Below are 15144 nucleotides of genomic sequence, written 5' to 3' on the forward strand. Positions count from 1 at the left end.
AGGCATGCTTTATATTTAAAAACAGATCTCTGACCTCTCATGTCTTCCAGAACTCCAGTTAGGATTTCAGACAAGTGAATTAGTCTATTAAGGGAATGCTAGCAGCTAGCTGTATGTAGATATCAAGTGCCCTTTGATCAACTGTTAAGTTAACTTGAATAAAAAAAGACAAATAGGACTGCTTTTTAGTTCTGCTTTAGTCATTTGTTCCAAGCTGCAACTCATGCCAAATTCTTCTTCACTTCATGTCTGTCTCTAGGAGGTTTGTCAGCATCTCAAAAGAAAACCCATCCTTCAGCTGCTGACTGGCATCCTGATTATTTTCCTACATTGCAACAGTGACTACACTCCAAAAGTACTTCATTCGTTATAATGCACTTTCAAACGTTGGATGTCGTGAAAGGCACTATATAAATGCAAGTTTTTTTTTGTATATTAGCAGTATTTTCTTTTCAGATTCTCCACATGGGTAATTTCAACCTGAATGTTACCCAATGTTTCCCAATTGTGCTTCAGTTTCCATCTAGTTTGTGTATCCAATTTCTTCCTTTTTAAGTCATGGCCACCTCTGCCTTCGCACCCATCCCCACCCAATCCAAAATTGGTCAAGTGCACTTCTTGCAAGAATGCTAGGTCTACCCATCAAAAATATAGGGCAAATGAGAGCCTCCAGCATGAGGAGTGTGTCAATGTGAGCAGGGTTCATGGTTTTCCCCCCCATCTCAAATATATTGATTATCTACAGCAGGTTGAAACTTTGGGATACCTGTTTTTTTTGCACACTTCAATCGTCACATCAAAAGTTTAGCAAATGATTTCAAAACAAGGAGAGGACTGCACTGTCCAAAGTAGTCTCCCTTGTTATTGAAGGAGCAAAGGGAAGGATGTTTGGGCAGTGCTGGTGCAATTCCCAGACAGAAAAAAAAACTGCCTATAATATCATTTGGACACTTAGAAGCCATAAGGATAGTTGAAAAACAGATTCCACTGGTACAGTGCGCTTTTCTGATATTGTTGAGACAATGTAGAAAGCACATTTAACTAAAGCGATACTTATCGCAGGAATACCAAGTGTGGATTAAGAGAGACACCTCCTACCATGTACATTCCTCACCTTGACTTTAAGAGTTATATGGGAACATACAATGTTTGTCCTCACAGTAACTTATAGAAACATTTCATCTGGCTGGTTAAGCCTTGTTTAGGAGAACTAATACTCACTTTATTTACGCAAAAAAAAGCTGCATGTTACACTGCTGGAGTGACTCGCAGAGTGTAACATCTACCCTGCAAGCCCTCTTAGAATCTTATATGTTTCAATGAGATCACCTCTCATTCTTCTAAAGTCCAGAGAATATAGGCCCATTCTACTCAATCTCTCCTCATAGGACAACCCTCTCATCCCAGGAATCAATCTAATCAACCTTTATTGCACCCCCTCTAAGGCAAGTATATATCTGTCCTTAGGTAAGGAGACCAAAACTGTACACAGTACTCCAGGTGTGGTCTCACAAAAGCCCTGTACAATCGCTGCAAGACTTCCTTATTTTTACACTCCAACCCCCTTGTAATAAAGGCCAACATATATCATTTGCCTTCCTAATTGCTTGCATGTTAACTTTGTGTTTCATGTGCAAGGACACCCAAATCTCTCTGAACACCATTTAATAGTTTCTCACCATTAAAATATTCTGCTTTTCTATTCTTCCTACCAAAGTGAATAACCTCATTTCCCCACATTATACTCTATCTACCATCTTCTTGCCCACTGAATTAACCTGCCTATATCCCTTTGCAGACTCTGTGCCCTCTTCACAGCTTGCTTTCCCACCTAGCTTTATATCGTGAGTAAACTTGGATACATTACACTCAGTCCCTTCATCTTAGTCATTAATATTGATTGTAAATAACTGAGGCCCAAGCACTGATCCCTGCGGCACCCCACTAGTTATAATCTGCCAACCCGAAAATGACCCGTTAATTCCTACTCTCCTTTCTGTCCGTTAATCAATTCTCAATCTATGCTAGTATATTACCCCCAATCTCATGAGCCCTAATCTTGTGTAACAACCTCTTTCATGGCACCTTATTGAATGCCTTTTGAAAATCCAAATATACTACATCCACTGTTTCCCCCCCTTATCTACCCTGCTAGTTATACGCTCAAAGAACTCCAATAAATTTGTCAAACATGATTTCCCTTTCATGAAACTGTGTTGACTCTACCTGAACATATTTTCTAAGGGCTGTTACTACACATAGATTAATAGATGCCAGCATTTTCCCTACTACTGATTATCAATCCAACTGGCCGATAGTTCCCTGTTTTCTCTCTGCACCTTAGTCATCAAGTCTGGCTAGGCTGTTAAATAGAGGTCTTACCTTCTTTTTGTCCCGCATTGAACTTTTCCCTCTAACCATGATCTTGCAACCAGTCTCTGCTTCCAGTTGTTTTGCTGTGAGCCCTCTTGGGCCAAGGATTCTGCCAACAAAGTTAAACTGAGGGGAGAGAAAAAAAGTCAATGTCAGAATTCAAGAATGTAATTAAGTTTAATTATACAAACTGGACAGCTTATTTACAGTACTGAATTAACCATGCAAAATTTAGACAGAATTTTGAGAGAAGATTTGAATACACAGTCGTTCACTTTAGACTGCCAGAAACTTGTTGCAAGCAAGGTTCTCTGGGACAATTATTTAAGTTTTCAGCTCACATTGTGATGTGCAAATAAACAACATTCAAGTAAGAAATCTACTCAAAATGGCAAAAGTAGTTTTAGCACAGCAATACCTATAGTATAGTAGATTTGGTATATGTTTCACTGCAAACTCCCATTTAAACCAGGTCTTACGCAAAATCTCCTTATAAAAAGTTTCCACTTTTTTTGTAATTACCTGTAACTGGGAAGGTGAGCGAGAGAAAGAATGGAGAGAGGGGGAGTCAGAGTTAAAGAGATGGGAGCAAGCAAAAGGGAGTTAAAAGATGTTCAATTTTCAAAAAGACCAGTTTCATTTTGAAGCCAACTAGTTATCTCACCTGCATTTTTTTGAGTTGGAAAAGATAAATGCTCTAATTGCTAATCCTATAAGTTAGAGATAGAGATAGCAAAAAGAGAATCTTTCCATGTGTAATTTTCTTCTTTTGAATTTTGGAAGCAAACACAGCCTCCAAGGAATCAATAGGAAAAAAGGGTAAGGGGGGAAAATAGGTTGAGTGACAGGGCCTTTCATCTCCTTTGTGGAAAGGGAAAAGAGAAGTCCGGGGGAGTGGATGGAGGGTTAAGATTGAAGCGAATGACAGTAAACGAGGGTGGGAGAGGAGAGGATGAAGCATGCGGCATTGGGCGGTGGGGGGGCGGTGGGAAGGGCGCTACTAAGGGCCACATTTTCCCTGCAACCTCAGTACCAAATACAGCTTTCAGCTGTTGGTGGCTCTTTTCCCACCAACTCCCACCTGGAAGCAAAGACCAAAAAAATGCAGAAGCAGGTAGGGGAACAAAGTGTTGCAGAGAGAATGAATCAAGAGAAAACAGAAACAGCAACATAAAGACAAGACAGGTTAAGAGACCACATTCTCTAACTTACTGTGTACAGCTTCACAGCAGGTAGACTAGTTAATCCTAATTACACGTATCAATGTATGAATGAAAACAAAATGGCCAATTCTGAATTTGTTGGTGTTCTCAGCATTAATTAATAGCAACTGTAGTTTTCCATTCGGCAAAAACAGAAGAAATCGTGACACATTTTGTAGCTATGTATATGCAAAAGAAGTTCTGAGTTCTTTAAATGTAATAAAGACTGCAGGGTTTCAGTTCTTAATTTTCATCCTTTAGGATCCTGTATTGGCATTTGTCGGTCTCACTCTTAAGTTGTCTTTTATAGTTTGAATTTCCTCCCATCACTTTTGCCCTGCGCTCATTGCAAATAGACAGTTTCATAAGCAGTTCAAGTCTCAAGAACCCAAAACAATATCACTGTGTGTGCTATGAATGAGATCGTATGCCTAGGATTACCAATTATCTATCCCCTATTTACAGCATCAAACACGGTTGATCACGCTGTAGTGCCTTTGTGCTCCCTAACTCCTTTGAAACACAGAATACCATAAAAACAAACGACCTGCACTTTTCACGACTCAGGATGTCCCAAAGTGCTTTACAGCCGATGAGGTATTTCTGAAGTGTAGTCAATGTAGGAATGTAGGAAATGCAGCAAACAGGAAAGAAAGACTTTAGTTACATGGAGAGACGAGAGAAAATGGGGTTGTTCTCCTTCGAGCGGGGAAGGTTAAGGAGAGATTTGATAGGTGTTCAAAATCATGAAGGGTTTTGATAGAGTAGAGTAAATAAGGAGAAACTGTTTCCAGTGGCAGAAGGGTCGGTAGCCATACGAGCCTTCTCCCTCCCTACTTCATCTACCCCTATTCCTTTCCCTTGTGTGCTTATCTAGCTTCCCCTTAAATGTATCTATGCTATTTGCCTCAATAACTCCTTGGGGTAGAATGTTCCACATTCTTACCACTCTTCTGATAAAGAAGTTTCTCCTGAATTCCCTATTGGATTTATTAGTGACTATCTTATATTGACCTCTAGTTTTGGACACTCCCATAAGTGGAAACATTTTCTCCACGTCTACCCTATCAAACCTTTTCATTATCTTAAAGACCTCTAGCAGGTCACCCCTCAGTCTTCTCTTTTCTGGAAATAAGAGCCCTAGCTTTAGTTTTTCCCTGATCAGTAGATCTCCTCAGTTCTGGTATCATCCTTGTGAACCTTTTCTTTGCACCTTCTCTATTGCCTCTATATCCTTTTTATAATATGGACACCAGAACTGTTCATAGTGCTCCAAGTGTGGTCTAACCAAGGTTCTATGCAAGTTTAACGTAACATCTCTGCTTTTCAATTCTATCCTTACAGAAATTAACCCCAGTGCTTGGTTCGCTTTTTTAAAAAATGGTTTTATTAACCGGGGATGCTGCTTTAAGTGATGTGTATCTGGACCCTGAGACCCCTTTGCTCCTCTACCCCATTTAGACTCTTAATGGTTTTAGACAGGTAATTGCCAAAGAACCAGAGACAACAAGAAGGGAAAAAAAATTATGCAGCAAGTTATGATCTGGAAAGCATTGCCTGAAAGGGTGCTGGAAGCAGATTCACAGAAAATAGGAGCAGGAGTTGAAGTAGGCCATTCAGCCCTTCGAGCCTGCTCCGCCATTCTGTGAGATCATGGCTCATCCTCTATCTCAATACCATATTCCCGCTCTCTCCCCATACCCTTTGATGCCTTGTGTCTAGAAATCTACACACAAAGGGTGGTAGAAGTTTGGAACTTCCACAAACAACAGTTGATAGCTCAGTTGTTAATTTCAAATCGGAGATAGATTTTTGTTAACCAAATGTATTAAGGGATATGGGGCTACGACAGGTGTATGGAGTTAGGTCATAGATCAGCCATGATCTCACTGAATGGTGGAACAGACTCGAGGGGTGAAATGGCCTACTCCAGTTCCTATGTATTACAGTAAAAACATGAACAAAGCATAGAAATGCTTTTTTGAAAACATTTTAATTCACAGACCAGAGTACAATTTCATGGCAAGCTCTCCTCAGCATGCAGTGTGAATGCAGTGAAATGTAATGCATTCATTTGCCAGCTATTTATAAATTCAATGACCCACTTTAAATATACGCACTCAAAACACCTTCCACAAACAAGCACCTGTTCACACTAAATGAAAAACAATGTACATATGAAACCACAAGATGCTACTGAACATTTGCTATGTATTAAAGTCCAACAATTCCATCATTCCCAAGATCAGATCAACTTAAGCGTCATTTCCCTCTCTTGTGCAGATGAGGATGCTGCAGTCTCACTGATGCAATGCAGGATACAGCCAGAGAGTGACAATGACAAGATTGCAGTGCTGTGGGAATTCTATCAGCCTCTCAAGTCGAATCACGCTAGTGTGAAAAACCCTTTAACAATTGCAATTTAGCCACTCACCCAAGTCTTCAGACTCCAACTGCACAATTCATATTTATGGTACCATGACATTTTCTCTCCCATCTGACAGTCATTTCTTCTAGAATATTCTGAATTATCAATTTTACATAATCCAGTATTCTGGTGTGATCAACTCGTGTATCAAGATTAAACAAAAGTTCAGTCAAAATAGTGACAGCAAACCCCTTTGTTCACCTCTATACTAAATGCATTAGCCCTCATTTTCTAGCCCTTTCTATTGCAAGATTTAATGTTTGCATCATAGACCAACTACTTCAGTAGGGTTTAACTCTTTGTTTCAGGGATCACATACAACGACTTGCATTTATATAGCACCTTTAACATAGTGAAATGTCCAAGGGTGCTTCACATAAGCAAGTATTAGGACAGTGATCAAAAGCTTGGTCAAAGAGATAGGTTTGAATGAGCGAAGTAGAGAGGCAGAGGGGTTTAGGGAGGGAATTCCAGAGCTTAGGGCCCGGACAGCTGAAGGCTTGGCCGCCAATGATGGGGTGTAGGAAATCAGGGATGCACAAGCTAGAATTGAAGGAACGTAGAGTTCTCGGAGGGTGGTAGGGATGGAGGACATTAGAGATCAGGAAGGGCGAGGCAATGGAGAGATTTGAACACAAGGATGAGAATTTTAAATTTGAGGCTTTGCTGGACCAAGAGCCAATGTAGGTCAGCAAGCACGGGGTGGTGGGTGAACTGGACTCGGTGCGAGTTCGGATACAGACAGCAGAGTTTGGGGATGAGCTGAAGATTAGAGGACGGAAGAGGGATGCCGGCCAGGAGAGCATTGGTTGTAAACGGTGCAGTACGTCTTCATTTCATCTTTTATCACAGTAGATAATACCATCACAAACTCTTGGAAAACATACACAAATGGCAGTGAGGCAAGATTATGTTAGTTGCAACACGAGGCACACTGATGCATTTTTAAACAGCTTCCATGTTGTTTATCATTGTACTGTATTAGGAGATTTACTAGGGAGATCTATTCCAAAATATTAAAAAATGTACACACATTTATTTATATGGAGTGAGAAGCCCAATCCAAGACAGTGTGCAAATTGAGTAACTTTGCAGTCCATACTTCACAATCAACTACAACTCTTACGAGACAACACCTACATTATGCCCTGTGGAAGGCATTGAGCTAAGCATCTAATTTAAAGCTAGATTGCTTGAAAACTATGGCAAATTAGGAGCCCAAAGCAAGAGCAGCCTGACACTATCTTATCCAATTTCATGAGAAAGCTCCCTCTCCCCATGTGATGTCATGACATTGTTCAGTGATATCAAACACATCTTCATATTGAAGATATGACACAGCATTGTTAGGTCAACACTCCAAATATTTGCTAGCCAAAATGTCACATCCAGCTTGCACTTCCCATTTACCACCAGTTCATGGCATCAGGCAGTACAATGTGGAGGTACATTCAAGAGAACACTGCCCTTAGGGTGCTCTCCTGAGACCCAGCCTACAATGTAGAGTGCCCTCCAGTCTACTAACATTCCTCCCTATCTCCATAACATGTGCACTCAAAATGAGTGCCGTTGCCCTTATATATCAAAATGCTAAACAATATTCCCCTTCCATTATTGTAGTGACCGTCGAGCAATTTTTTCTAAAAATAGAAAAACCACCAAGCAAGCATTTCCAATATGCTTAGCAAGCAGATACAATTTAGCTGGCCCATTATATTTGAAAGACAAAAACAAACTGCATTATTAAATGTGTAGAGGGATGGCTGACTAGTGACATCATTTAGCCAGATGAAATCAGACTACAGTAGCTGCCAACAAAACAATTAGTTCAGCCATCCGTGTGGCTGCGGGGGTGAAGAACATATTTTAACAAATTTTTCATATTTACGACAAGCTTTAGTCATATTTGTGTTTAAAAGGGAAATTATTAAATGCCAAGCTGCAAGAGCTGCTGGATGAACCAATGCTTTCATTCCAACTTTGTTTGCTGGCAAGGAGAAAAAGGAATCTATTAACACCCAACATGGTTTTCTTTCAGCTAATTGGAGAAAATAAAAGCTTAGTTGTGAGAAAGTGATCGCTTAACATCACAATCCCATAGCTTTTAAAGTATCTGCAGAAAGAGAGGGAACAACACCTGAAATGCAACCCTGCAAACTTTAGCTTACCAACTCATTGTAAAGCTACTAACAAGTGTGGCATTGCTAGCTGGCTGGGGGAGGGGGGACAGGGAGGAAAGAGAATAAATATACTTAATTCCAGTTAAGACAGAAACTGATGCCAGCTATCAGTAGTTCTTAAGACAAGCCAATTATAGGTAGAAAATAGTTGTAAACAGGATTTGCAGCACCCATTTAACCAGCAGTTAATGACCTCTTGCTTTTAAAAAAAATGTTTTGCACAAGTTCACATGATTTCTCATGTCATGGTTTGATAAGCGTACACACTACAATATAGAATACACAAAACTTGCAGGGACATACAATAGTCATGTACAGAGTTCTATACATTAAGGCAACATGAAAATCCAACAGCAAGGCTTAAATGTCAACATGGCAGAATTGTGAACTGATTTTTTTTAAACTGTAGATAAAACCAGTCAGAAGCTTTACCTCACTTTTCCTACCCCCTCCCAAAGTAGCATCAGCTAGGATCTATTAAAGTGATGCAACCTCATACAAAATGTTGAATAAGGTTTATATCATTGATCCCAAGGTCCAGAGGAACTATACACACTTAAAACGTCTACATGCTATTTCTCAGCTGTCAATAAAATATGGTGAATGCCTCTAGAGCTTTCTTCGTGCTTAAGTGCATGGTCTTTTACTTCCATCTCTTGAAACTGAAAATAAATTTGCCACAAACTCAGCACAAGGGCACTATCACAGTGCCAAATAGTAATTCCAATACAATTCCAGTAGACAAGTACTTAAGTGCATGGAAATAAATTTTGCAGCAAAGTTGAGCTAATTAATGCAAGCGGGGACAAGAATATTCAAGGAGATGCATTTCAGTCAATGAACCACTGTCTACACATTACCAATTCTGAAAGAAAAAAAAAGTTGAACAGGATTTGAGATGCATTTTACACAGACTCAGTAGTTCCTGTAACCACAAAACAATTAACAGGTAGAGAGCTTCAGGTTACAAGACGACTTAAGAGGCCATCTCATCAAATACAACTCTGGTTTAGCTTCCATGCCAACTGACATGATAATTTCAATTCAGGTTGATTAAATCTCAAGACAAACGTGGAAGTCGTCACCTCCCCCCTCCCCCTCCACTATGTTCACCTTAGGAACTGAGCAAAGAAAATCCATGCTCCATACCTCAAATGACCATTAGCCCCAAAACTACAAGCAGGTCCAAGGATACATCTCCCCCATTCAGCTAGTTGCTTAATTTTCTTCAATTCTACTACTTCTAATGCTCAAACAAAACATCAACATTAGCCAAACCTAATCTGAGTAGTAGTTTTATTCCTGCATCAACTCAACATTTGAATCCATCTTAAATTTTAAACACAATCCTATTATCCTGTTGCCACCTTCCTCTTACTCAATTTAATTCTCATCTATGCCGATCTAAATACACACCTTATTTTTCTTCCTCCCAGCTTTCACCACATTCTGGAGGTGGAAATAAGTTCCAAAAACAAGTTGGGCTTTTAGTAGCTGAAGTCAAGTTTCAATGAAAAGCCCAAGGCCAAGACACAATCACCACAAAAGGAGTCGGCCCATTGAGTATCTCCCCAAACTAAGCAGTGCCCTGACAGGTATATTAGTCTGTGGTATTGAAAGTTATGGCTTTCTGATGTCACAGGGCTAAGTGGCAAAGCAGATTTTCATACAAGATTGCAGATGAACAGCAAACCTATTTTGGAGTTTTGGCACTACAGCCTACATGACAGCAAAGCCTGAATTAATTTCAGTCAGGTTAGAAATATCAAATATGCTCTCAGATGAGATGCATAACATCCCATACAGCTACAAGTGAGCAGCAGATTTAGTATTAGCTAAAAGATCAAACATCTGTAGGGGGAAAATGCAGTTTTGTCACCACAGAATTACCAGCCATTCCCCTAAACAGCATGCTGAAGTCCCTGCAGTTTTCTCTTCTGATTTAATGAATAACTGGTTTGAAGTCAGTGAACTGCTTCCTCGACCCTAAATCCAATCTCCCAGGAGACTGTTTGGGTCTCAGTAACAACTTATTCACAGTAAATTTTAATACACTCATGACATCACACAATTAAACCATGTCAATGTACAGCTCAAAAACATACAACAGTGCTTCGAATTCAGCTTTTACGAAACCAAAGCTGATTCGGAATATATGCCATGAACTTCAAGTAAACGGGCAATATAAAACTGGTTGCCAAGACTAAAAATTGCCATGATAATTATTTGGGGCAATCAACTGGGTATGGTTTTATTTTTGAAAAGTCAAAAGTTATGGAAATCATGTACAATTAGTTAGGTATGTCTGTGATACCTAAATTATAGATAACGTTTTTCCTCCCACTTCTCATATTGCCTTATGTCCCTTATCTATATCTTGCTTCTCCCCCTTTCTTATTCTTTTACCCTTCATGTTGGCAATACTCATGCCTTTTTATCTTCCCCCACCCTCCAGAATTCCCTGAAGTGCAAAGGAAAATAGGCTCCTGAAAAGGAGCCCATAAGCTGGCTGTTGAGGTGGAAATCCAACGTTAAGAACTGTCGAACAGCTTCATTTACTCCTGCAAAACGCGAAAGTTGTGTCAAATGTTCTTACGGGAAAAAAAATTCAGAGCAAACCAAATGTGTGTTGATTCTGCAGAAGAGCTTGGCATGACAGACTCCAACCCATCAGGAAGAATCATGACACCCCCAACCTCTGCTTTTTTTTGTCTAATCACAGGACAACTCATGACACATGTGTAGTTTTACCAAAATCCCAAGAAATCTATAATCTTAAAAACTAGTAACATTTTTAATAGCTACCTGTTTGAAATTACCTTCTCTGTTAGATTACTTACACAAAAAAGGGGTAGGAAAGAAAAGAATCCTGAAGCAAGTTTGCATCTTTAAATTGCAGAGATTGGGATAGTACAAACAGATGATTTGAAGCAGTTGCAGTTAAGATTGCTGTGTTGAGCCAATCCTAGTTTTCAATGCTCCCACCAAAAATAAATGTGGATTCATTTCAACTTGAAGTTTATAGGTTAAGTAGTTTAAGGAAAATGCAATTTTCTTCCATTTAAAATTCTGCAGGAATGATTTCACCTAATATTTTTTAAACTGACAGGTGTGCAGCGATGGCAATGTCCAATTTCAGCTCATCTGTATGGTGATCAAAAGCACTAGTCAATATTAGAAACATTTGCAGGAAACAAATTACTGTGAACTTCAAATTTGGGAACTCACTGTGCAGCTTCAATTCCCTGAAAAAGGTTTCATAAATGTGGTAACTGATGTAGCTCAAAAAATCTGCAGTGTTTGGGGTGTATGCGATACCATGAGGCTTCACTCCCTCCTCCCAACTAAAAATACCAAGATAAAATTTTAAAATCTTATGTAGGATTTTAAGAATAATTTTGAGCACGCTAAACATAATTAGCATGTAGTACAAGCGCTTCTGTAAGAAACAGCAAGATATTAAACTCTGCCCATCATTCCAAAAATTAACAGAACATCCAATGTTTACATTTATCAAGGCAGGTTTATTTTTCCATGATAAAGAGCCTAATCAAAGATATTTCATGATCATATTGTAGCATGGGAAGGAGGAAATGGGATTTTGATCTTCCAAGGAGAGGCCCTAAAACATTATATTTTTCACTCATCTTCCTCTCCATTAAAAAAGTTGATCACTTGATCTCAAATGGACTGCAATGTAATTGATCCCAGGTGAAAAAGGACCACAGCTACATTCTTTCAGCTTTGCTTTAAAAATGGATCCATTTTCTTAGTGTCCTTCAGATCTGTTTAGCCTTCAAAATAATTGCTATCAAAACATATCCGCATCAACAAATCACTTTGGGAACAAAATTTAACATGGCTACATTAGTTGAACGTAATATCTAGACTTGAGCACAGTCAGTTTGTCCCATTTCATTCTTGAGCATATTACCACTGTCATAAAATACAGACCAAGCTTTTGAAGGATAACAGGGCATGGATTCTACAAATCTACAACCTCTACATAAAAAGGTAAAAGCTGCAAACCAAAAACTTCTTCCAGGCATCTCTGATGCAAAAGGATTTTTTTAATGTAAATATGAAATCTGTTCTTTCTTCAAACCCCCCCCCCCCACCGACAAACTCTTCCAATCAGTTTTACATACCATTCCAAAGCAAGCAGGTACAAAAAATGTGTTCATATCATGAAGGTAGCTTAAAAAGAAATCTGCATTACAAACAGAGACCACTAAGATTTAAATCAGGTCAATTGGCATTACAAATGCAGCAATTTTTTAAAAACATAATCAGAAGTAGCCTAAATGATTTAACAGTATAGTGATGTTGCTCCAGATACTTTACCTGAAGTTCTACATTCAGGAGGTTGGGGATTGCCATACATCCAAAATTATAGCAAGGAATAATAAATCCTTGTTACAGCCAGTTATCTGTAAGGCTGTAATCCTAACACTGTCATGGAGGCCTGAGCTAAAAAATTAACAGATCTGGCGATTAAAATACAAAGGAGGTATGAGGTAGGTAGGGGACCAAGTGCTAGGAAAGAAGTTCTACTCAGCTGTGTGGACTGAAATACAAATTAAAACAAAAATGCATTCAGGAGTTCAGTGCACAATCTACTTTGGAAGCTTGCATCAGCCAAGTTTGGTTAACAGGAAACATTCATATTACTGTAGTCTAAAACAGCAGCCAGAGATTGAATTATTTTGATCAAACTAAGTTGGGAGCTTTCTCCCACCTCCCCTCACCACCCACCCTAGTGATCTGAAGGGAGAAGTCAAGCTGGAGCATGGTTCCAGTCATGAGCAACCATCTGGCACCTTGCCAAAATAGCAATACTTCATGTGCAACCCTGAATAGCAAGTGTTAAGCAAGCTACTCAACCATCTGAGTCATTGCAGCTGAAACAAATTTTGTCCTCAGACATACACACTTAAAATTAGTAATGGAAGTCAGTGATCATGACCAGTAATCCTGGCTGATTCCAACCCCCTCCAAGTGGTTATATTATTAACTGTGGTGCTCTTTTGTGGACCCCAGCTGAGATCAGCTAACTTAGCACAAACCAGGGTCAAGCCTGACTTCCTGGTCTGTAGCATTCACTATCATACAAGGTGTATTCATCCCGTGGAGATTTTCACATGTGCATAGTAGGCTATTTATGCAATTTCCCAAACTGTTACCATCAGGTTCATTCACAAGTTTCTCTGACAATGGGCATGTCTGCTCAAACACTCACTTCTAACTTTCTTACTACCAATGAAGAACTGAATTCTGTTCTCACTTTACACCATCAGTGCCAACTTGGAATCATCCTTTCTGCTCTTGAGCCCCCTCCAAAATATCAATGTCCTTTAAAAATTGTCAGTTTGGCTCACTTGGTAGCAGCCTCAACCCCAAAATCTGACAGTTGTGGGGTCACAGTCTCCAGAAAATTATATAGGCAGACACTTCAGTTCAGTACCAAGTGTGTTGCATTGTCAGAGATACCACCTTTCAGATGAGACGTTAAACAGAGGCCCAGTCTGCTCTGGTGGACATAAAAGGTCCTATGGCACTATTTGGAGAGTAGGGAGTTCTCCTGGTGTCCTGGCCAATTATCCCTCAACCAACATCAACAAAATAATTAATTTGGTCATATTTCATTTGCTGTTTGTGAGACCATGTGGACAAATTGTCTGTTGTGTTTGCCTTCAAAACAGTTACTATAACTCCAATGGGTATACCTTTTTGTTTCAACTTACAGTACCTTACACAGGCACTCCACGCACACCAGTATGCTGTGCATCTTCCAGTTGACGAGAAACCTTCCACGACTAGCAGTCATCCCACAATTGCTACATCATATTTCAATATTATTTTAACATTTCTTAAATTCAATTGCATAACTAATCTTTGTAAGCTTCATCTGTTTTTGGAAAATCTAAGCAAATATCCACTTGGATTCCCCTCAACTAGTTACTCTTTGAAAAAGATTCCAGTAATTAATTTTGTTTTAGACAGCGCATTACTTAGAAGTTGATGACTTATTATAGCCTCTGTGGTATTCAGATGGATATGGATAACATCCCGTAATATGCTTTCAAGCATTTTCTACAGATGTTAGCTAACAGGTCGATATCTCCCAGTTCTGCCTCGCACTTTTTTTTTCGAATATCAGCAAAACATTTACTACCCTCCAGGTCTCACCCATTTTCTAGCCTGTTCACAACTGCTTCAACTTGAAAAAGCTGCTGGAGATGCTTCTCTCAGATACATGCCTTTCTACATCTGCCATTTTCTAGATCTACATCTCGCTTAATCATCCCTAGAGCTCTCCTCATAGTCCCAGAAACTGTTCATCTAAAAACTCTTCCATAACTGCAATACTTTTGGCATTGGCTTTATTGTATCACATCCAATGGTCGCCAGAATGAAATATACTAGTTTGGATCAGCCCGAATACCGTATGTATCTGCTCCACATCTCCACTTCACAGACTACCGATTATTAATTACAAAATTAAACCAACACCTAATCCTTCTGGTTCTTCATGCTACCTACTTAACTTCAAATACAGAATCACCTATTATCACATGTAAAGTTGCCATTGTATGGCATCCTAAAAAGGTATGCTTGTGAATATCCAAGTTCCTTTCAAATCATTCTATCTTTGCTGTAGTTGATGGAAAAGCCATGATCTCGGGGCTCCCCCAGGAGTTTGTCCTCCCTCCCTCAATGTTCTTCATCTTTGGCTTCTCCCATCTATCATCCAACACTATCCATTCTTACAGATGACTCAAAACCCATTCCCCTCAATGGCTGATTAATTGCATCTTGATTGCCTCTCTGCCCTTCAGCAGGGCAATTAAATCTGATTTCTTGAAATTCTTGACATGTCTTTTCATGTTTTTCACAATTCCAACCAGCAGCTACCATCTCTCCCACATCTGTACACTACCAACTCTTGCCTTTGATGGCT

General features: G+C 39.4%; 1 protein-coding gene across 9 annotated transcripts in view; it reads right to left on the minus strand.

The window, feature by feature from the left end:
* The window catches only part of qkia (QKI, KH domain containing, RNA binding a), a 91628-nt gene that overhangs the window by 54728 nt on the left and 21756 nt on the right, over positions 1–15144 (minus strand). For all 9 annotated transcript variants that reach the window (XR_010967318.1, XR_010967319.1, XM_068006733.1 and 6 more), the window contains exon 3: positions 2383–2499. Coding sequence is in view for 7 of the 9 variants with exons in the window: in XM_068006733.1 (XP_067862834.1) it covers positions 2383–2499 (117 nt within the window). In the remaining 2 variants the exon portion in view is untranslated. The remainder of the gene's footprint in view (positions 1–2382; positions 2500–15144) is intronic.

Source organism: Heptranchias perlo, chromosome 26 (assembly GCF_035084215.1).
Source record: "Heptranchias perlo isolate sHepPer1 chromosome 26, sHepPer1.hap1, whole genome shotgun sequence".
In the NCBI taxonomy this organism is placed as follows: Eukaryota; Metazoa; Chordata; class Chondrichthyes; order Hexanchiformes; family Hexanchidae; genus Heptranchias; species Heptranchias perlo.